The 23,951-nt window shown below is 46.0% G+C and overlaps 1 protein-coding gene across 9 annotated transcripts in view; it reads left to right on the forward strand.

Annotated features, from left to right (window-relative positions):
• The first annotated feature begins 2,211 nt into the window (after positions 1-2,211).
• CCM2 (CCM2 scaffold protein) overlaps positions 2,212-23,951 on the forward strand; it is a 69,667-nt gene continuing 47,927 nt past the window's right edge. For 2 of the 9 annotated variants that reach the window (XM_050942655.1, XM_050942656.1), the window contains exon 1: positions 2,212-2,456. In XM_050942655.1, the coding sequence (XP_050798612.1) occupies positions 2,427-2,456 (30 nt within the window). In that variant the 5' untranslated portion in view covers positions 2,212-2,426. Of the gene's footprint in view, positions 2,457-11,861; positions 12,260-13,039; positions 13,219-18,295; positions 18,323-18,971; positions 18,996-23,951 lie in introns of those variants that run through there. The other 7 variants (XM_050942654.1, XM_050942661.1, XM_050942662.1 and 4 more) reach the window with 7 other exon arrangements.

Raw genomic sequence — 23,951 nt, forward strand, 5'->3', positions numbered from 1 at the left:
TACCTTGGGACATCTGCATTGGTTCAGCTCCACTGGTAGCAGGCGCCTCATGACTGGAATGAGGGCAACTCCTCTCTGTAGAAAAGGCCAGTCAGTATAATAAGCCACACATGAGCACACACTCCACACATTGTAGAGAGCCAGTTAACTCTCCCTAGCTATAATCCTAGTTGTGTTAATGTGCAAACACACAGAGTGGTAAAGTTAGGCACCGGATCTGTGCAACTTTTTTCAGGTTCATGGCCAAAGTCTATAGGGTGGTTTGGGTTAAGAAAGAAGTAGAAGTATGGTTTGGGACCTAAATTGGCCTAAGCCTAGAGGGGTATGTGAAATTGGAGTTGCTAGCATAAGAAAAGTTCAAGCTAAATTGGAGACAGAGTGTTATGGGAAAGTGAGAATTATCAAAGCCATGACCCAGGGTTATGTTACCATTTTGTTTTGGTTATAACCGGGTTAAGCAAGGTTTTTAATCAGTATTATTGAGGATTGTGTATGTTTTATTAAAATATCTATATAGCTAGTATGGGAAGGACACTGGTGCAGAGGTTAATTTAAATAATGTGTAATGTAAAGAGCCAATAAGAAGGTGGCAGAAATATAATGATGGTAAAGGGCAGTTTAATATTAATTAGTATTAGAATATAAAAGGAGTAGTTTTGCTAAACTGCAGGAGAGCTCCAATGAACATGCAAAGGGTATTGTTAGGTTCCTGGATTATACAGCTGTACATCATTCTGTTGTCAGTGGACTGATCACCCATTGATACACCATTTCATCTTCGAGTGTATGATCATAGTACTGTGTAAAGTAGTGATTGCATGCTTACTTAATTAATCATTTTTCTTTTTAATAAACTAGTTGTATCATTCAAAGTGTCATCTAGTGGTCTTCTATTAAATAAATGTTCTGTAACCAAACTAAAAGCTCAAACCTGAAAACTGATAGGCTTTATTACACTCTTATCTTTATCAGCTTCATTCAACATTTCAATATGCAGGTTACAAGAGATCTACAAACCACCTAAGCTAGCAAGCAGCTACAAAGTTCTGTTTTTTGCGCCTTTTGCAGTGTTGCCAAACATAAGTGAACAAAAATCATGACATTGGTTTACAAATCATGAGATTGGCTTAAAAATCATGTTTTTTTAACAAGGTGTCTGTTTTTTTGAGCTTTCAGGGTTCATAGTGGCAAGCTTTTATCTGCTAGACTTTTAAAAACAAAATCTGAAATTCTCCAATAATCACATGCCACCAAATATCATAAGACTCGTGATCAAAGTGTGCGAATTGGCAACAGTTCCTATGTGGCTTTGGCTTGGACAGTTGCTGGGCCATGCAACCCATCACATTTACTAAAGGCAAAGGGCAGTACTGTTGCAAACTACTTACCTGGGGTCACAGGGCGGCTGGCCCTGTAAGGGGAGCTGGGCATAGCCTCACCTGTGAGGGACAAACTGCCTCTCAGCTGAGAGTGAGGTTGGCGAGAGAGCAGGTGATTCTAAAAGCCAGCAAGTGGCTAAGTTGGTTACAGGGAAGGCCCCTGTAGGAGACCCTGGGGCTTGTGTGGGGGTATGACAGCGGGAGCAGGGTAACTCAGGCAAGCAGCCAGTAGAGTAGCTGTCTGTAGGGAGCAGGGGTGGAAGGGGGTAACTGACGTGCTAGTTTCCGTGGCAGGTATAAAGCTGCTGTGCTGATCCAAGGGCCTGGCTCACACTCTGGGTGCGGCGTTGCTCTGGGCTAGGCCAGTGACCCACACCCTGCTCTCTGGTCACAGGTCACCGCACCAGCCCGGAGTTGAGCCTGCTCCCCTCAGCCCTGTGGCTTTTCCCAGCTCCCTGGATTCTGCCTGGCCAGGCTGGGTGCTGCACTCGGGGGTCCACGGCTGGCACTGGTGCAGCAGCCAGGGGGTGTCTGGATGGGAGTCAGGGGAGAAGGGCCCAGCCACCAGCTGGGTGCGGGGGGGGGGTGAAGGGCTGTCCTGGGCACGGAGGGGGCGGGGCAGGGGCGCACGTGTGGGGGTCGGGTGACAGCCACTGCACGTGTGCGAGTGAGGAACTAGCGCATGCGCAACTCTGTCGACTCCCTCCACCCCCACCCCCCGCTCGACGCTGCGCACATGCGCTGTCCCTCTTCCTTTCTTGGAGGACTGACGTCAGCCCTCCGGGCGCGGGGGGAGGGGAGCGCCGGCCCCGCGCTGAGCACGCCGGGAAGCCGACGCCCAAGATGGCGGCAGGATTGAAAAGTTGTTGCCGCGGCTGCTGCTGCTGAGTCCGCGGCGGGAGCGCGCGCGGCTGGCGGGGCGCGCGCCGGCCATGGGGGCCCGGTGAGGGGGCGCTCGGCCGCGGGGATGCCCCCGGGGGGCCGGGGCCGCAGGAGGCAGCAGGAGCCCGGGGCAGCCGCCGCCCCCCCTCACCCCCCGCCTGAGACATGGAGGAGGAGGGCAAGAAGGGCAAGAAGGTGAGAGCGGGGCCGGGCCGGGTCCCTGCACCCTGGGGACTGGGCCCTGCCCGGGGCCCCCAGGCGGCGCTGACGCTGATCCCACCCCCGGGCTGCTGGACTCCCCCGGCCCTGCCGCCCCCTCCATGCTGGGGGGCGCTGACACTGCTGCCCTCCCCCTAAGCTGTGGTCTCCTCCCCAGCCCCCCCCCCCACCCCAGGGGCTCCGACGCGGCCACCCTCTGCCCCTGGCTGCTGTATTCGCTCCTCTCCCCAGCCCTGACACGGCCGCCCTTCCCCACGCCGGGGCTGCTGAACCCTGGCGCTTCCCTCCGTATTGCCGGTCTGCTAACCCTCCCCGGACGCTGCCCAGCATTATGACGAGGCTGCTGTATCTCCTCTCTGGCCAGCTTGAGTCTGTTCCTCCTCCCCAGTACGGCGTTGGTAAACTCTTCCCCTCCCCATCGCTGCCCCTGAGCCAGCAGGGGCTGGGGCCCTCCTCTGTAGGGTGCACTTCCTTTCTGTTCTCCCCCCTCCCATGAGACTTAGTGTCTCCAGGCAGACCCTCTGTTTTTCAACAGCATGAAGCCTATTTCTTGCTGCCCTAATATGCCCCAGGCTGCTCTCAAGCCTGATCTGTCCCTGGCCAGTCTTGCTCCACTGCTGTGCTCCAGCTGGGGCACCATGAATGACCCATGGGTGGGGATGAGTGACCTAATGCCCCCCAAATCTGTTCTTGCAAAATGGAAAGAGCTAAAAATCTTCCTTTAAATGAGCCTTCCTTGTGGGAGTCTGTCTCCCAGGTGAATGGGATTTGGACAGATCTAGCATAACACAGCAAGAAGTGGATACATAGCAAAATCACAGCTAAGAGCTGTCACAGGCCAGCGAAGGAAGCAGCATGTGATGGACTAGGAGAACGCATGGGACCCTTATCTGTTTAGATTACAATACCTTATATGTGGCTGAAATGCTGTGTGAATGTTATACCTTTCTAATGGGGTGTGGGTTTTTAATCTCTTCCCCCATGAAGTGCCTCGTGCTCTTGAGACTGTTACTTCCCAAGAGTATAGTGCTAGGTAACACTTGCAGCTAATAACTTTCCTAACTGGGTTTAATGAAAGAGCTGCAAACTGTGCCACTATTCCTGCAAGTCTGTATGATTGAGTTAATGTGGTAGAGGTAGATTGACCTATTTATTGTAAATATCCGATCCAAAATGTTCATGGAAACCATGACTGCTTGTAGAGGTGTTTGCCTTGTCTATGTAGTAGTTTTAGAAGGCTCTTTAGAATACAGCATTAGATTTGTATTATGGCTTCCATTTTTCACGGTCTTTCTAAATAAAATCTAGACTCAGACTTGCAGTTCAGTTTCAGAAAAGACATGTCTTCTTTCTTTGTGTGGCTATAGTGCTCGTGAAAGGTGCCAACTTGACAGCCCTGGAGCCTGCAGTCCTCTAGACCGAGTACAGCAGCAGTACAAGGCTCTCCACACTGCTTCACCAATGTCACCAAACACCTAGAGACCACATCTAAGGGTCAGAGGATAGCTTAGTCTTTGTGGCCTACTTGGTCTTCTGCCTCTTTGCTGAAACTGCCAACAAGACAGCCAGTTCATGCCAAGATGTCTTAGAACTGTACAATCCTACAAGAGCACTGTACTTCATGTGTGTTGTAACCTGTTACTGTAACTCATTTAATGAGCAATACATAGTACAAGATTAATGATTCAACTCCCCATGCCTTTTAAAAAAGAAATGGAAAAAATTAAGGGTGTGACTCCCACAAAGGTAGGTTGGCTGTTTAAGTGGTGAACTTAAGCAAACCTATCTTAGCACTGACCTGGGATGGAAAGTCTTGGCTTTTGATGTTGTCAAATCCACCCAGTGTTTTGGGGTGTAATAATAATTGGTGATATACCTATCTCTTAGAACTGGAAGGGACCTTGAAAGGTCATTGAGTCTAGCCCCCTGCCTTCACTAGCAGGGCCAAGTACTGATTTTGCCCCAGATCCCTAGGTGGCCCCCTCAAGGATTGAACTCAGAACCCTGGGTTTAGCAGGCCAATGCTCAAACCACTGAGCTATCCCTCTCCCTGGGGTGAAAGAGGGGATGGTGAAAGATCAAACAAAACTCTTACTTATATTTAGCGATGACACTTTTAGTACCTTTCCCAGAGCTGAAGAAGAGCTCTGTGTAAGTTGGAACACTTGTGTCTCACCAGTAGAAGTTGGTCCAATAAAAGGTATTGCCTCACCAATCTTGTCTCTTTAATACCAGCATACATGCTGTTCAGAGCAATAGTGAAGACCTTGTTGACTATGGCATCTAACTGACCAGGAAGAGGGAAACAATTACCCCTCAGGCTTGTGATGTCATAACTGTGGGAAAAGAAGTTATTTTTAGTCCAGTATTTTGGTTGTAGATACCTGCAGTAATCATTATTTCAGAGGGTGGCAGCAGAGATGCTCTTCATTAGTGATCAGGGTGTTAACATGTTTAGAAACTGTAACTTTTCCTGCTAGTCTGGAATTCTTTAGTCATTCCAAACTCAAATCCAGTAATATTTCACTTTGTTCCGCACTGATAGGGCTTTTCATTCTGACCTAAAAGCAGTTTACGAACAAACCTCATGACATCCCTGTAAAATAGGAATACCTTTCAGATGGGGAACCTGAGAAACAGGTTCAGTGACTTGCCCAAGGTCCTACAGAAAGTTGAGTAGCAGAGCTGGAAACAAAATCCAAGCCCTGCCTCCTGTTCGTGTGCTCCTGTCACTAGATCACTATATGTAGCATTAATGCTCAGAGGCTGATTATAAATTTTTTTGAGCTTGTTCCAAAAAAAAAAAAGCTGTTTAAAGCACAGTTGTTTTGGGTACTTTGATGTGTTCTCACACTTAATCTGGTCACTTCTGCATTTGATAAAACCCTTCTGGTGAAGGGGGAGAGTGAGGAAAACCTTTTCAGAAAGAATCCAGGAAATGATCAGTGCTAGCACAAGCCTCTTAATGTTACAAGTGACCTGCTATCCTTCTAAATGGGGGTACCTGTAGTGTTGTCAGGAAATGCTCTGGAGCTGTATTCAGTATCTAACCCCCCAGCTAAGGGTTATAATCTCAAAACAAATAGTGTCAGTTAACTAAACTGCTGTTCCAGTCTGTAGGGTGTTACCCTTATGACCGTACTGTACCCTTTTGAAGCTACGTTCTGTGTGCATTCCACTGCCTTCTAGCAGCTTTACTAAGGCAAAGTAGCCGTTCAAGCCTAGATCCAGCAGTGAGTAGGATCTTAAGGACAGGAGAGGATGCAATATAAAATCTCATTACAGCATATGAAGCAGCTTTAAAATGCCATAGACTAGGGCCCATGTAAAGTTGAAATGGTACTAGATGCGTATTTGGTTGCTAGGAGGGCTTCCTTGCCCAGTATAAACAGGCATCTTACGACCTACTAAACATCTAGTTGTTGCTGCCTCAGTTGGGGGCGGCTCGGTTGTTGCTTTTAGGTGAGCTGCTCACCACCCTTGGGCTGGTCTGCGCATGGACTTATTCCTGATCAATGCAATGGATGGACACTCTTATTCCAGAAAAAAGTTTCTTCTATCTGTTCTCTTGACCTGAAATGAAGGTGAGCAGAGCAGAAACAAAGCACTCCTGTTCTGGAATAAGTCTCCACACATGGAGTTCATCAGGAATATATCTATCCGTAGACCCGTCCGTAGTCTCTGGCTAGCAGGTGTCAAACTCCACACCATTTATATAATATATATGGGCTTGGCTTTTCATAGAGTCCAAGATTGGAAGGGACCAGTGTGATTGTCTAGTCTGACCTCCTGTATAACACGGGCCATAGAACTTTCCCAAAATAATTCCTATAATTTGAGCCATGACTATTCTAAAGTCCAGAACCTAGATACAGCCACAATGGTACTGCAGCAGGGCCAAGTTCTTGCCACAAATCATAAGGCTGTGATTTCATTTTGAGTAATGTTTGAAGCAGTCTCAGCGGTTAGAGCATGGAGATTAGGCATTTCCTGTCACTATGGAATTAAACAATGACTTCTGGAGTGTATTCATATGTGCCACTGGTTTCCCCTGACTTGGGACAAGTCACAGCTTCTGAGCCTGTTTGGCTGGTGAAATGGGCATATTACTCCATCGTGTACTGTAAAATCCACAGCGGCGCTGAGCTAATGAAATCACTGATGGAGACACTTTAGCTGTTAGGTGCAGCATTGTCCTTCCTGTGTTTTATTGTATAATGTGTATTAGAGAGAGGTGCAGGTTGGATTTTAAATTGTTTAAACTCAGAAATTGAGAGAGAGCAAGGGTCATTACAATTTCTTATTGGGGAGAATCCTATCTGAGTGAAAACGGGCTGTCTTGTTTCAATTGCATACTGTGTGCTTACATTGTAATCATATTCATGAAACAAATGGCACGCTCTCCAAAATGGAAAGTTTGAAATGTGATAAACATTAATGTTCTGGGCAGGTGGAAAAAGTGAACTCAACATGGAGGAAGACACTGGACTGAGAGGTTACAGGAGGCTAGGATAAGAACTGGGCTTGGGAGAGACAGCAGCTCTGACCTGGGACTGATGATGGGCGGGGGGGGGGTGGGGGGTTAGAGAGAGGAAACCAAGTGATGCCTAGAGAAGCTTGGCTCAAGGGGGTTTTAGTCAGCATGGACCATGCCTTTGTGCTGGCCTGAGGAATCCCCAGTGTTATGTTCCTGTTGACTAGCAAATCCTACTCTGTTTAGAAAAGGCTGCCTGGTGTCACTGTAAATATTTGCTGAGGTGCTTTGATCTCTGAAGGGGCAAAAAGTCTCTGAACAGAGTCTCTCTCTCTCTCTCTCTCTCTCTCTCTCTCTCTCAGTTGAACTCACTGGGCAGAGCTCATGGTATAGAGCCTAGATGCTAAGGCGTGGATGTTGCAGCTGTGTAGTCCCCCTTGTAGAAGAGTGAGACCCTTTGCGGGTCTGGCACACTGACAGGGCTCCTCCAAGAGACTGCTGAAAAGCTGCAGGATGTGAGTTAGATGAAGGCTTCAGTATAGAGCTATGAATGGGTTTTTCTGAAGGTATATTAAACCTCATTCTTCACAGCTTAACACAGACCAGCCAATCTTCAGCAGGAGGAGGGATAGCTCAGTGATTTGAGCATTGGCCTGTTAAACCCAGGGTTGTGAGTTCAGCCCTTGAGGGGGGTACTTAGGGATCTGAGGCAAAAATCAGTACTTGGTCCTGCTAGTGAAGGCAGGGGGCAGGACTCAGTGACCTTGGAAGGTCACTTCCAGTTCTAGGAGATAGGTATATAGCCAATTATTTATTTATGTTTAACCTGTTAGATCAGAATCAGACGATGGGTGGGGTGGTGGTACAGATCCCACATCTGCCTACTGCTGGGTTCTTAAAGCTTTTTCTAAAGCTTCTGGTTCTGGCCCCGGTTAGACAGGATACTGTGCTGGATAGACCTTGGGCCTGACCAAGGAATGGCAATGCCTACGTTACCTGTATAGTCTTAGCTGCATTGCAACTGGAACTAAAATAACTACATCACTTGTAATTCACACCTTCCGTTATTTCAGGGCCAGTTTATGTAAAGTATCAGAGGGGTAGCCCTGTTAGTCTGGATCTGTAAAAGCAGCAAAGAGTCCTGTGGAACCTTATAGACTAACAGACGTTTTGGAGCATGAGCTTTTGTGGATGAATACCCACTTTGTCAGATGCTGCATCTGATGAAGTGGGTATTCACCCGTGAAAGCTCATGTTTCAATATGTTAGTCTATAAGGCCTGGTCTACACAGTGTGTGTGTGTGGGGGGGGAAGGGTCGATTGTAAGATGCGCAACTTCAGCTACGGGAATATGTCGACTTCAGCTGTGCTATCTTATTTTGACTTACCTCCCATCCTCACAGCACGGGATCGACGGCTGTGGCTCCCCCTGTTGACTCTGCTACTGCTGCTCGCCCTGGGGGAATTCTGGAGTCGATGGGAGCGCGTTCAGGGATCGATATATCGCGTCTAGACGAGACGTGATATTGATCCCCAATAAATCGATCGCTACCCGTCGATCTGGCGGGTAGTCTGAATGTACCCTAAGGTGCCACAGAACTCTCTGCCAGTTTGTGTAAAGACACTTATTTCTGAATACAAGCGTCCTGCTTTGGTAAATAGGACAGTCAGTCAAAAAAGTGTCCTTGCACAGATTTACAATCAGAACTGAAGATGCAAGTTAGTTTCTGCATAGCCAAGCCCTCGAACATGGCTGGAATTTTCTTCCATCGTGGACCCAAGGAGAGTTCATGCAGTAAAAAGCATCACCCTGATGGCTATGGGATAGTCCCAGAAAGTATTGTTAGAGGTACCCAAGTACATAAAATCTGAGTTTGGACGTGGCTAGTAGGATTGTGATCAGTGTCGCTTGGATCATTCTGTAGATCTGCATGACTGTGGCTGGTGAGCTCTCAGTTGTGCTTTGGAGGTAGCCAGCATTTCTGCTAAGCCTGACTCTGTATTTACTGTAGGCAGAAAGCTGCAAAACTTCTGAAATGTATTTTGGCTGTAAAACAGTGAAAGGAAGTGAAAGGATTCATGAACGCTAGTAAGACTGCCAAGTATATTCCAACAGTTAAAATATGTGAAGAACAAAGGTCAAAGTGTAGTGGACCCGTCCTTAGACAGGGTGTAATAAGGGAGATGGATTCTCTTGTATCCCCTCAGAATTGAATGAACTGGCACAGGAACACTGATGGTAGAAAGATTTCCAAACGAACCAAAATAACGGGTTTCTCTAACTTGGGGAGAGGCTTTCAAGTACAAAAATAAGTTCCAGTGGTTGCTTTGTAACTCAGATTGACCTTGATATTGCTGCCAAGTGGTGGCTGTCATAGGACCTTGACCTGACAGAAGAAGCTACTCCAGAAATGCTGTAGAGTACCTATTATCCTAGTGTCAAGGGGATTGAACCTCATAGTACCTGAGGTATAATACTTCATTTAAAGATTACATTGGCCACCTCTGTAATAACAACTCTGGGATTCCAGGGTAGAACTAAACCGGCCATGTCTACACTTAAACTGCTACAGCTGCACTGCTGCAGCACTTCAGCATAGACACTTGAGCAACGGGAGGGGCTTTCCCATCATTTGCAGGTAACCCACCTCCATGAGAGTTGGTAGATAGGTTGACAGAAGAATTATTCTATTGATCTAGCATCGTTTATGCAGGGGACTTAGCAGTGTCTCGGATATGTGGCTGTTTCACACCCTGAGACATGCTGGGCGATCTTATGTTCTATCATAGACTAGCACCACAGTTTAGGACAGGAGGCGAATGCTGTATCCATTTGAAAAGGTAAAGTTTTAACTCTAGGATGCAGAATGAAACTAGCAGAGTTGGAATTTAGCTAGCGCATCAGACCTAATGTCCCATCTTTGGCAGAAGGTGCCTTGGAATATTAAGCATTAAAACACTCCCTCCCCTCAATCCCTGCATTTGTAGGGTGGACTGTACACGAAGACCTAACTTCTATGATTGTGATGATACCCCTGAGATCTGGCCTCTTGTGATGAGCACACAAACAGGACCCTTCTCCTCCCACTCATCTGAAAGCAGCTCCAGTTGGCCAGTGCTGACTTACACGGAAGGGTTCAACCTGCTGAATCATAACATCGCTTGTGCTTCACCAAAGTGTTCCTTGGAGATCTCATTGCCTAGGTCAGAACTTTAACAGCAATAACAATACGCTCTCTTTCTTCAGAAAGACTAGGGTGCATTTTGAAGTGTCTTTGGGAAAGCTGAAATGTGCAGGTCTCAAACTCAGGTGATCCTGTAGTTTAAAAGATCCCTTTGGTAGCTCTGCCCATAGCCTGTTTTTTGGCTGTTGGATAATCTAGTAAAGAGACTGGCACGAGAAGACACTTCAGGTTCTTTGCTTAGTCTGACATGTATGTTCAGACTTGCAGTCAAAGCCTTTTTATATGTTATCTGCTGGGTATTTTTAGCTTAACCATTATTTAGCCAAGTGCTAGCACAACAGCAAAATCTTCCAGATGTTCTTAACTAAAAATCCACAAAGCAGATTTTCCCTTAACATAACAGATCCAATAAATACACAGGTTCACTAATTAAGATGGCTTGCATAATGCCACTGACTGAGGTTAATCCATTGAGTTATCTCCACAAAACAAATGGTGCTGTCATTTGACTAGGGTCAGCTGAACTTAGATGGTAGATTCTGGGTTTTTTCCCCCTGCTTTGGAAGCAGAGATCCAACACGTGGGTTGGTTGGTGCTCTAAGGTGGTACTGAGAATTCTCAAGTGCTTAGCTGTTGTCTTGGTCAGGGTCTAACTGATCTAACCATATTCTGTGTTGAAAGAATTTTCCCCGAGGTGAGATTGGCAGGGATCTGTGATGGCCGTAGGGAGATTTTCCACCTTCCTCTGCAGCATGGGGCATGGCCATGTGGGTCACTTGCTATGATCATCTTGTATCTCACTAATTCAATTTCCTACCATTGCAGGGGCCACGGGCATTGTACCCTTTGATACCACCTGATCCCTGCCTGTGGCACACAGTAGTTTAATCTGGAGGGCTGCAACGCTTTTTTGGTTCAATTCTGATTGTTGGTCTTGGTGTGGGGGTGGCTGGATGGCCTTAGACTGACCTCGTTGGGGGCACAACCCTGCCTTCAGTCACATAGCATAAGAGAATACAATCAACTTTAACTGTAAACTCAACCCCAGTTTGAACATTAAGGCCTGGTCTATATTTATAGCTCTTCCCATCCAAGTTTTGTCAGTCAGTGGTGTGAAAAAAACATGCCCTCTTGTGACATGGCTATGCCAACACAACCCCCTGTGTAGACGCAGCTGTGCTGGCAGAAAAGGGCTGCTTTGATGTAGTGGAGTTCTTATACCTGCAGAACATCAGGCTTGCTGCCACTGGAAAGTAAGATCAGTCTAGCAATGATGCTCAGGGATGTGAAAAATTCACAGCCTGAGAGACTAAGCTGACGTACGCCCCAGAGTAGACAGCACTAGGTGGATGGAAAAATCCTTCTATCGACCTAGCTACCACCTCCTTGGAGAGGTGGATCTACTACAGCAATGGAAGAACCCTTGGAGAGGTGGATCTACTACAGCAATGGAAGAACCCTTCCATAGCTGTAGTAAGTATCTAGACAGTACTACAGCAGCGCAGCTGCAGTGTTTCTAGTGCAGACCTCTCTAGGCACGCACATATCCTGCCAGCTGTGTGCTGAATCTACACTAGCAGGCTATGGAGACATAACCTTAGAGCTCTGTGAACTGGATTTTGAGTGGATGCCATAAATAGCTAGTTAAATCAATATTTATTACAATGAGAGGTACCAATGCTGCCATTACTGAAGTAAGATTTGCCTAAAGCAAATGGCAAGTCTAACACCCGCCACTTCAAATATTCGTGTGCAAGAAACATCTAGCCTCACTCTGTTCTGTCATCTTTTGCTTTTATTGCTAAGACTTCCTGCCTGTAAGAAAGGAAAACCACACCCTGTCGGGGTGGAGTCAGGTTTTTTTTCTTCCAAAAAGGACTTTCTCCAAATCCTGTCTGAGATGGGGAATTTGAAACGGTGAATAGAATGGACAGTTCCTGGGAATGGCTTTTTCCATTAAACAAGCACTGGGAGGGTCTGATATTTCAGATGCTTGCTATAGGCTGGAGCAAACCAAGCCCTGGGTGTTTCACTGATTTCCAGATGATTAGGAGCCTAGCAATGGCTGAAGGCTGCTCTGGCATGGGACCACTTTAGGAGCATTTGTCATCTCCACCATGGTATGTATAGTTGTACTTAAGTTTGTTTCACTGCATTCAGCCAGTGCTTTATGCTGGAAAACTTTTGCTGTAACATTGCATTATTGGTTCTTGCATTTTCTTATGCAGAAGCAAAGAAATTGGCACTCGGTTAAATGTAGCTGTAGTGTGTAAAGCTCACAAGATTTTGGGACTTAAATCTGAGCTGCTTTCCTTAGATTTAAGTCTGTTCAGGATTTTAATTTTGTTAAATTTCAAAACAGATGAATAGCTTGAGTCTGACTTTTGGGGCATGGCAAGATTCTTCCATTCACTGCCCTGGTAAATTAAGGGAGAAGTGGAGCTGTCTTTGTTGCCAACTCTCACGTTTGAGCATCTTGCAATATATTTGTTTTTTTCTTAAAGCTCCAGCTGCTGAAATCAAGAGATTGCACAAACAACTCAGCTTTCATTTTTTAAAAATACTACCAGCTTTAAGCAAGTGAAGTGTCCCCTCCAAATTCAATGATGACAAGCCCTCAAACTTAAAAATCAGAGTGGGGGTGGGGGTGTGGGGCTCACTCTGATTTTTGAACACTTGAGGTTGGAAAGACTATCTATGTACACGCTTTATAAATAAGACAGTAAAGGACTCCTTATAAATCCCCATGACAAACCTCCAGTCCTTGGTGATTTACGTAATGTGTCATTTAAATTGCTAATTTTGAGAAGCGTTTATTAAAATTAAAATTTAGTTATTCCAGTGATAGGATGTTAGATCTCACACTACACTTGCCACTGAAACCTGTATGGTGGTGGGGAGAAGAAGAAACTGTTTTCCACTTGCAATCTCTATCACAGTCTTTGTCATAGATGCTGTCTCGAGTCCTTGTACTTGGCAGTTATTATCATGGTATCCTACAGAGTCTCTGGAGTTTGGAATCTACAGTCAGCGTGAAATGCAAGGAAAGAAATTAGTGTTGCTTGCCTGCTCCCCAAAGGTAAATGGAAAATATAGTTCCAGAAGACGCGATTTAATATTTTATGTTTCACTAGTCTATTTAACACTTTCTAGTCTTGGTTTCAAAAACTCATACTGTTAACCAGGGACCCTTGATTTCTAAAAGATGGCCACACCCACTGGCATTGCTGCAGAAGCCTCAGTACACTTAGGCTTTCAGGAATTGGCACTTGAGCACATTCTGGAGTTAGTAAGACTCTAGTTTAATAGTACTGAAACTTTTCAGGAATAGCTTTAAAGGGTAAAGATTAAAATCTAAGGCTGTTAGTTCTATTACAGTAACACCTAGACAACCCCTTTCTGGGATTGAGGCCCCTTTATGCTTGGTGCTTGTCTATGCATGTTGAAGGACAGTTCCTGCCCCAGAGAGCTTACAATTTAGAGTTGATAGATAAACCAGATGGGGGAAACAGCCAGCCTGAGGGGGGTGGTAAGAGGAAAACTAGCATGTTTTTTGCCTATAAGAGAAATCTGTATACCAGTTGCTTTAGCCATTGTCAGATGGCACTTTTTAAAAATCAACGTGCAATACAGGACACTTTGTGGAGGTAAATTTGGTAAATGCATCTATATAGTTCCTGCATCTAAAATGTAGCTTGTAGCTTTTTGGCTAACAGACTTATCAGTGATTCATGTTGAAATCCAGCCTGATGTCTTAGGCCTGGTTACACCTTCAGTACTGTGTACAGTTCTGGTCACCCAATCACAAAAGATTAGAATGGGAAAAGGTACAGAGAAGGGCAACTGAAATGATTAGGCATATGGGACAATTTCCATATGAGGAGAGATTAAAAAGATGAACTTTTCAGCTTGGAAAAGAGATGACTAAGGGGGGGATATTATAGATCTATAAAATCATGAGTGGTGTGGACCATTAGTCTGACCCAGTATGGCTGTTCTTCTGTTCACTTAAAAATTAGGGTGGTGCTGCTACATTGCTCAGGGGTGTGAAAAATCCACACCCAGGAGCGACATAACTATGCTGAGCTAACCCACAGTGTTGACTATATGAACAGGTTGACAGAAGCATTCTTCTAGCAACTGTTGCTCGAGGAGGTGGTGTTCCAACAGTGACGGGAACCCCCTCTTCCATCCCTGTTTGTCTGTGCTGTGGTGTTGTGCTGGCATAGCTATGATGCCACAGCTGTTCTGCTATGCATCCTGTAGCGTAGACATGGCCTTGGGTGCATTGCTTGATTTAGTTCCCCATAGAAACTCCCATTTCAAAACCACCAGGCATAATTAGGTCTGGATGTTCAGAGGGCCAGGACAAAGTTCAGGATATGTGCTAGTTATCTTACTGCTAGGCTGTGTAACTCCTATGGTATTTAGCTGTCTTCCAGAACCAACTCAAGGCTGTAGTGCAGCTCCGTAGTCCTGTTAGAATGTGGTTTGGTCCCAGTTATTCAGGCAACATCAAAACAATGTTTTAACACCGATGGGCTGGTACTATGCATTCTGCAACACTGAACTTGGAGACGTTGTGTGCCCAGGTCCAGGTATCCTATGTGAACTGAAAACTTCAGCCTGTTGTTCTGTTTGTTTCCACTTACTGGGCCCTGGAGAGCATTCAGCAGATAAGACTGAAGCACAGGAGGGCTGGGCTTTGTCATGTTCTGCGCTTGGCTCTTCCATGTAGCTCTTTTGCTTTGTTAGTCTTGGAATGTTTCTTTTGAGACCTGGGATTTGGCCATAAGATCGGTTTTAGGGAGCTGGCAAACGAAGCTTTTCTGCATCATTTACATTAATGAAGCTCTATTGCAGGGGTCAGCAACCTCTCAGCAGTGCTGTGCCGAGTCTTCATTTATTCACTCTAAGTTAAGGTTTCGCGTGTCAATAATACATTTTAATGTTTTTAGAAGGTCTTTCTCTAAGTCTATAATATATAACTAAACTATTGTTGTATGTAAAGTAAATAAGGTTTTTTAAATGAAGCTTCTTAAACATTTTAAACTAAATTAAAATGCAGAGCCCCCCAGACCAGTGGCCAGGACCCGGGCAGTGTGAGTGTCCCTGAAAATCAGCTCATGTGCCACCTTCGGCACCCGTGCCATAGGTTGCCTACCCCTGTTCTATTGTGTACAGAAATAGCTTTAAAATAAAATGTAGACTACTTCTAGGAGTCACCTATGAATAACTCAATCTGTTGGTATCTATATATTAAACACCATAGAGTGTTGACAACACAGATAGTCTGTTAGAAGCAGGTTAAAGTGAGAAGAATGCAGGTAATGGGCCACTACCTAGGCATAATGAGTAGCCGATTCAGTTACAAGTGTCTGGGTTGGAGTACCCATGAAGGAAAGTCTTATAGAACCAGCAGCGGACTTGACAGATACTGATGTCTTCTGCCTTCCTGCGTACAAAGAGGTGGACAGGATGACACAGTCCCTTAGATTGATTTGAATTCTTCCAGCACCTGCAACCAAATCCTTTAGCGGGCTTTGTGGCTTATATGCAGAGGTTCTCAAACTGAGGGGGAGGGGAATGTGTGAGAAGCTTTAGAGGGGTGGGGGGAATGTAGTGTGCACGTTTTACCTACAGCAATGCCACCTTCGCTTCTGTGCTGCCTTCAGAGCTGGGCACCCAGCCAACAGCTGCTGCTCTCTGTCCTTTCACCTGAAAGCAGAGCAGACACTGAAAAGCTCCAGCATAATCCTAAAATCACAGGGGCTTTACCAGCCTTCTTCCCTCAACTTCTAATGGCAGGCCCAGCATCAACAGGCCCCTGATGCAAACAAAGGCACTCGTTTGGAAGGAGGCAAATGATCCAGTCTCTGCCCTCTGTTTCTACTGCACCCTTTTTTGTTTCATCTTCTAAACCAGTGGTTCTCAAGCTTTTTTTTATTGCAGCCCACTTGAAAATTGCCGAAGGTCTCAGCAGGCCACTTAATGATCTTTCTGAATGTTGTTTGTACCATTAGCTAACTATTGTAAAGCACTTTGGATAAAAGCACTATATAAAAAAACCTTAATTACGTTTTTTTGTTCTACAAATAAAAGCACACAACTCATTTTTTAATATTGGTAGTCTTACCTTTCTAATGCGATGGATGTGCCCCCCTCCCCTGCCGCAGCAGCCTTGGAGCTTGGAAGGATGCAGGGGTCTCTCCCCGGCAGCCGCAGCCCTGGAGCTGGGAAAAGTCACCTCTTTCTCTGGCCATCCACAGCCCTGCATGTCTCAAATTCCCCCCACTGCCCCCTCCCACCTACCCCCTGTTTACATGTGCGTCTTCTGCGAGGTCCAGGCACCTAATTCATGGAGCCACGCATGTGTGGCTCCCCTAATTACATGGGTGGCCCTTCATTCTCTAGTATGCGGCCTCCCAGGTGCACACCTTAGAGGAAACTATCCACAGACCACCTGAATGGAGCTTGTGGAGCTCTGGTGGTCCACAGATCACCGTTTGAGAACCTCTGTTCTAAACAGTTGTTGTTATACACATGGACAACTCTTCCCCGTTCCTTTTCCCTCGGACACGAAGTCAGATTGCTTCAAACACGGGGTTTGGAAAACTTGCCAGGAACGCTGCTCCATTCAGTTCTTGTGCAGAACCTTCTGCGAATATGCAGTGGCATGAAGTCTTCTCCCTACTCTGGCAGTGATAGATGTGTTAAAGCTTATGTGGGAAGGGGGCTCTTATTGGTGCCATATGCTCCCCCTTATCACCAACACCTCAGGAGGGACTTCAGGTTTGAGACTAATCAAATTAATGTGTAGATTACATTCAGAATGGTAACTTTTAGCCTCTAGTTCCCATTCTCTTCCCCCCCCCCCCCCGCCCAAAAAACAAAACAAACCCTCACCAGACTTGGTTTGGTGCCATCTTTGATAATGTCTGCGCTAAGGAATTTTACAAAGGAATAGCTATTTCAGCTGAATGATCTTTGGCACCAGAGACAGACCAAATACAGATAAGGCTGTGTGTCTGTCACAGATTCTGTGACTTCTGCAGCAGCTGATGCTGGCTCAGGGGCTGCCCAAGCTGCCTATGGGGCTGGCCAACAGCAGCAGTTTGGGTGTTTTGGGGCGGGTTCAGGGCTGGGGCAGTGGGTTGGGGTGTGAGTCGGTGCTTACCTTGGGTGAGGGGGGAAGGGGGACTCCTCAGTTTCCACAGGCATGTCCCTGCAGCTCTCAGGCAGAGAGGCCAGGGGCCTCCGTGGGCTGCCTGCAGGTGCCACGCCCGCAGCTCCCATTGGCCAAGTTTTAGTTAAGGATCTATAGTAAGTCGTGGACCGGTCACGGCCGTAAGTTTTTGTTTACTGCCCATGACTGGGACTAAAACGTAGCCTTAAATATACACAGTTGTGTCCTGTGTTTGCACTACTATGTTAATTAAACCCCTTCCCCCAAAAAAGAGCCTGTGTACCCCACCCATATGCCTAGGAAGGGTTAACTTCTGCTTGTTTTTATTGGGTTTGCGGAAGGGCCAAACACTGGCTATTCTCCTGGTGTTTATCAAGAGCTTCAAAGCACTGAACTTACCCCACACATCTTTGGTGTGGTGCCTAGAGCTTTGTTCTTAATTACTTCAGAACTTTTGCATGGCAACGTCATTCTTTGGAACCATGTTTCTAAAACCTTTTATAGCAGTTTTATCAACTTGATAAAACCTGGTTGAGCATTTTTCACTCTTTTGGCTTATAAATCCTGTATTTCCCTTTTTTGCTTTTACTGACATCCAGTTTTTTAAAAGGGAAAATTTTGGGGAAGGAGAGCAAGTTAACCACAAAAAACCAACTCCCAGACTGTGATGTTAACTGCCAAATTTCAGCCTTCAGCCCAAGCTCACTTAGTTATAAGTTTCTCAAACACATAGTTTGAAGCAAATACTGACACACCCTTATCTAGAACTGGCTCTATGCTCTGGTATAAGTGAAAAAAGCAAACTGAGCATACAAATAAACGCCTTTCAATCCAGGTTGTTTGCTTATTGCTGCCTGCTAACCAAAATAGAAAGGGCTTGCCAAATAAACTGTCTTAAAGTTCAGTTCATGCAAAATTTTGCGTTCTGGTTTTGCTGTGACATCACTGCTACCAGCAAACTTTGGTTTGAAAATCAAGGCAGCCAATGAGGGTGAAGGTAAATGGCGTTCTTTTAGTGGATATAGTTTTCAGTTAAGTGTGTGCTGTGTGTTTATAAGCTTTAAATATCTTGCTTGAGATCTTCTAAAACTGCCTGGTTCTCCACCAGGGTTTTCAGATAGCTGTGATGTGTGAAAGATGTGACATTCTCAAGTACATATAGGGTATGGGAAGGACTGCGAAGTTCTGTTCTTAAAGACTGTTTCTGAAAATGCTGTACTTTCCCGCCGCCGCGTGCCCCCCCCCCCCCCACAAGGCTTTCAGCGCACAGTACTGCAGGAAATAGCACTTTTATAGTGATGCTTCCACTACCTGAAACACCTGTAATTAACTTAAACAAGGCCGTGTTCCTTACATCTCCAAATTATACCCCAAATCCTCTGATCTGAAACTTTGTTAATCTATGGTCCTCTCCCCCGCCCTGGGGAGTTTAAATACAGAACAACCTTTGATTCTCCAGGTATCTGCAGATCACCAAAATAAATCATAAATTTGAAGTCACACTTCCATCTGAAAACTTTGAACCTGCTGTTACAAGTAACCATAAAGTTGGAATAGTTCTTGTCTCCTGCACTAGTGGGAATCTCATGTAGTATTCGAGGTTTATTAGTGACTGCAGCAGCAAAACTGAAGAGGCAACAGGGAGATACATACGTGGAGGAATGAAGGAGGTAGGAAGGGTGAACCTGAGTTTCATGTTGCACCTTGGTTGCCCAAAAGAAATTCCTTATGCTAAGATTTTGAAAAGCTTCTGGATGTACTGTGCTACTGAAGTATCGCTCTATCAAAAAACCTGATTTTTAATTTTGTCATTAAAAAACAAATTGATGGAATCTCTGTAAAGAGCAGCCTTTCTGTGCACCAAGTTCAGTGTAGAAAAGGCCTCTCTGTTCCACTGATTTCACTTTTTCCCTAGGAGAAGTTGCAATGTGCTGTGGAAGGCTCTGTCTTGCTGGTGCAAGTCAGTGGTTGTGATAAGCAGAGCAAAGTCGGCTTTAGTGGTCAGGGCACAATTAAAACCAAGCTGCAGCCCAGGTTCTGGGGTCCTGAATGTGCTCTGCAGGTTGCAGGCTGGCCTTAGCTGTACTTTTGATCTGCTGCTCAGTAGGCCTGAAGGAGGAAGCTGTGGGTGAAGTGGATTGTGAATGGCATGATAGCTTGGGATCCTGCAAATACTAAGGCCATCCTTAGTTCAGTGTACCCCAGGTGCCTGTACTATGCTCTGTTTACAGTATTTGTTTCAGGACATGTTCAAACTTCAGAGACTGAAAATGCTTTTTCAATTTAGCCCTATATTTTATTGGAGCCTGGCTTTTAGCCCCAGGGGCCACCATGTGACGCAGTATGGAGCAGGCTGGATTGACCTGGGAATGTTGTTTAGTTTTACTGGGACTGTCTGCATGGGGGAGGGGAGAGCAGGGGATGACTTTAGGTGAGGGAAGGCACCAGAACAGTGACCCAGGAACCTATCCTTGCAACAAAGCCCGATGCCAACTCTGTCTACATCTATTCAAGTGATATCATCATAGGACCTAATCATATCAGCCATGCCATCAGGGGCTCATTCACCTGCACATCTACCAATGTGATATATGCCATCATCTGCCAGCAATGTCCCTCTGCCATATACATTGGCCAAACCGGACAGTCTCTACGCAAAAGAATAAATGGACACAAATCTGACATCAGGAATCATAACGTTCAGAAACCAGTAGGAGAACACTTTAACCTGTCTGGTCACTCAATAACAGACCCGAGGGTGGCAATTTCGCAACAGAAAAGCTTCAAAAACAGACTGCGATGAGAAACCGCTGAACTCTAATTGATATGCAAATTAGATACAATCAATTTAGGCTTGAATAGAGACTGGGAATGGCTGAGCCATTACAAACATTGAGTCTATCTCCCCATATAAGTATTCTCACACTTCTAATCAAACTGTCTGTACTGGGCTATCTTGATTATCACTTCAAAAGTTTTTTCTCTTACTTAATTTGGCGCCTCAGTTGGTAAGACAACTCCCACCTTTTCATGGTGTGTGTGTGTGTGTGTGTGTGTGTATCTCCTCACTATATGTTCCATTCTATGCATCCAAAGAAGTGGGCTGTAGCCCACAAAAGCTTATGCTCAAATAAATTAGTTAGGCCATGTCTACATCTAAAATTTTGCAGCGCTGGTTGTTACAGCTGTATTAGTACAGCTGTATAGGGCCAGCGCTGCAGAGTGGCCACACTTACAGCAACCAGCGCTGCAAGTGGTGTTAGATGTGGCCACACTGCAGCGCTGTTGGGCGGCTTCAAGTGGTTTTGGGGAAGGCGAGAGCAAACCGGGGAAGGAGACCAGCTTCGCCGCGGTTTGCTCTCGCGTTCCGCGAACCACCCTGCAAACCGCAGGGAAGGAGACCTGCTTGCTCGGGGGTTCGGCGAACGCGAGAGCAAACCGGGGAAGGAGACCAGCTTCGCCGCGGTTTGCTCTCGCGTTCCGCGAACCACCCTGCAAACCGCAGGGAAGGAGACCTGCTTGTTCGGGGAACGCGAGAGCAAACCGCGGCGAAGCTGGTCTCCTTCCCCGGTTTGCTCTCGCGTTCGCCGAACCCCCGAGCAAGCAGGTCTCCTTCCCTGCGGTTTGCAGGGTGGTTCGCGGAACGCGAGAGCAAACCGCGGCGAAGCTGGTCTCCTTCCCCGGTTTGCTCTCGCCTTCCCGGAACCACCCAGCAAACCGCAGGGAAGGAGACCTGCTTGCTCGGGGTTCGGGGAACGCGAGAGCAAGCCGGGGAAGGAGACCAGCTTGATTACCAGAGGCTTCCTCAGGTATGCTGGATACCTGCTTATTCCACGGAGGTCAAGAAAAGCGCTGGTAAGTGACTATACTTGATTACCAGCGCTGGATCACCAGCGCTGGATCCTCTACACCCGAGACAAAACGGGCGTACGGCCAGCGCTGCAAACAGGGAGTTGCAGCGCTGGTGGTGCCCTGCAGATGTGTACACCTCCTAAGTTGCAGCGCTGTAACTCCCTCACCAGCGCTGCAACTTTCTGATGTAGACAAGCCCTTAGTCTCTAAGGTGCCAGAAGTACTCCTGTTCTTTTTGAGCCTGTAACTTGAGCCAGGAAGGTGGGTGGGGTGAGTCGACACCTTTGCCCAGGAAACTGGACAGAGGGAGAAGAGAGCCTGCTGGAGGAGTTTTTGGTTTCATTTTGGTGCTGGCTGGGAAAAGGCAGGGAACCCCAGGTCTGGGGTCTAAGATCCTTGCCCCCCAGCGGGACCTGGCTGAGGGCTCCTGGTTTTACTTACAAGCCCTGCTTGGGACTGCGTTCCTGTCGTCTGATAAACCTTCTGTTTTTATTGGCTGGCTGAGTCATGAATCGCAGGAAGTGGGGGGTGCAGGGCCCTGACTCCCCTACACTCCATGAGACACCCTCACATATCTCATCAGGGTCATCCACTGAGCCCCTCTGTTAAGGTCTCATACTCCTATTTTATAGCTTCTCCTTACTTCAACTCTGACTGGCTCAGTTCTCAAATTATGAATATAACTCCACCCATCGTTCACCAGTTTCTGACATCCTACATATGCACAATTCATAAAAATCTCAAAATATGAAATTTGATTGCTTAAATGTATATTGTACCATCCTAGGTAGCAAAAAGATGTACTAAACCTACTCTAAAAGCTTTATTTAGTTTGTAAATCAACATTTTAGAGGTAGTATCAACCAGTGAGACTGCATCTGTCTTTAGAAAATAATTGAAATACAAATGGAGAAGTTGATCTTAGTCAAGGCTTTCCACTTCGTTTAAATCAAGCCACCCTGCTCGTAGTGCTCCTTCAAACACTGACTGATCATTCGCACCCCTGGGAGTTAGACATGTTGCCTCATTTTACAGACAATCCCCCTGTAGAGGAGTTCTTAAGGGGTTTTAAATCTGTTGGAGTTCTAGAATTTGGGAGTTCCTTGGCTGACTGCATACACATTACCTTTCATGCTGCCAGAGCTACTGTTTACCATGTCTTCTGTCAGGTAGTATTGATTTCATTTGATTGGTTAGTCAGCGTACACTTGAGTCACAAAGAACCTACTTATGGTTCTGATTTGCATAATCATATTAAAATTGATTGAAGACGATCCTCTGTATGGAGTTCAACCGAATTAGACATGGGTCTCTGATGGGACGGTGACTCTGCCTCTGTCGCCCAGCGCAGTGTTCAGCACTTCCCGGGGAAGGAAACAATTCTGTCTTCAGAGCAGCATCTACTCCCATCTGCTTGTGATGACAGCACATTCTAATAGGAATGTGAAACATACGGTAGGAGCTAATGCTTGAGTCTCTCATTCCATTGCATGTTAACTTTTACTGCTGCTTCACAAATATAACCACTAAAGGCTGGAGAGCTAGAAAATACAGCAGCAGCAGGTTGTAAAGGGGATTGCACTGCAGCATGTTCTGTGCTGAGCTAGACTTTTGCTCGGGTGCATCAGGCTCTTTGATGCAGAGTGTTTTTAAACAGCCATCATCTGAATGAGGGCATGTCTTAAAGCATCAGTTCTCCTCCTAGTTTAATATTTTGAGACTAGTGAAAACTGCTGAAGACAGTTTGAGAAACCGACCTCTAACTGAAAGATTCTACTAGATGGTGTAAATTGTGACTACTGGCAGCAAAACAAGGCCATTATGATTTCACTGTATCAGCAGAATACGTATAGGCAGTAACTCAAACAGATCTACATTTGGCATCAAAATTCTGATGTTTGCCTTCTATGTTTACAATTTGATATGTGCATAAATCTGTCAGAATCCAGTACAAGGATTGGTGTAAAGCAGGTTGTCATGGTATAATTCCCCACTCTGAACCTTAGCGTCCAAAAAGATGGGGTACCAGCATGAATTCCTCTAAGCTTAATTACCAGCTTAGAACCTGTAGCGCTGCCACCAACCAGGAATTCCAGTGCCTGGTACACTCTGGTCCCCCCAAAACCTGGCCCAGGGACCCCCAAGACCCAGACCCTCTGGATCTTAACACAAGGAAAGTAAACCCTTTCCCTCACCGTTGCCTCTCGCAGGCTTTCCCTCCCTGGGTTACCCTGGAAGATCACTGTGTGATTCAAACTCCTTGAATCACAAACAGAGAGGAAAATGCACCTTCCCCCCCCTCCTTCTCTCTTCCCCTCCCAGATTCTCCCTGAGAGAGACAGTAATCCTGGCACAGAGAGAAATCAGCCTCTCTCTCCCCCTTCCCTCCTTTCTCCCCACCAATTCCCTGGTGGATCCCGTCCCCTGGGGTCTCACCAGAATAAAAAAACAATCAGGTTCTTAAACAAGAAAAAACTTTTAATTAAAGAAAAAACAGTAAAAATTAGCTTTGTAAATTTAAAATGGAATAGGTACAGGGTCTTTCAGCTATAGACACTGGGAATACCCTCCCAGCCTAAGTATACAAGTACAAATTAAAATCCTTTCAGCAAAATACCAATTTGAACTTCTTCCAGCCAAATACACATTTGCAAATAAAGAAAACAACCATAAGCCTAACTTGCTTTATCTACCTAGTACTCACTAGTCTGAACTTATAAGAGTCTGTATTGGAGAGAAACCTGGTTGCACATCTTATCCCTCTGAGCCCCCAG

This window comes from Gopherus flavomarginatus, chromosome 2 (genome assembly GCF_025201925.1).
Source record: "Gopherus flavomarginatus isolate rGopFla2 chromosome 2, rGopFla2.mat.asm, whole genome shotgun sequence".
Classification (NCBI taxonomy): Eukaryota; Metazoa; Chordata; order Testudines; family Testudinidae; genus Gopherus; species Gopherus flavomarginatus.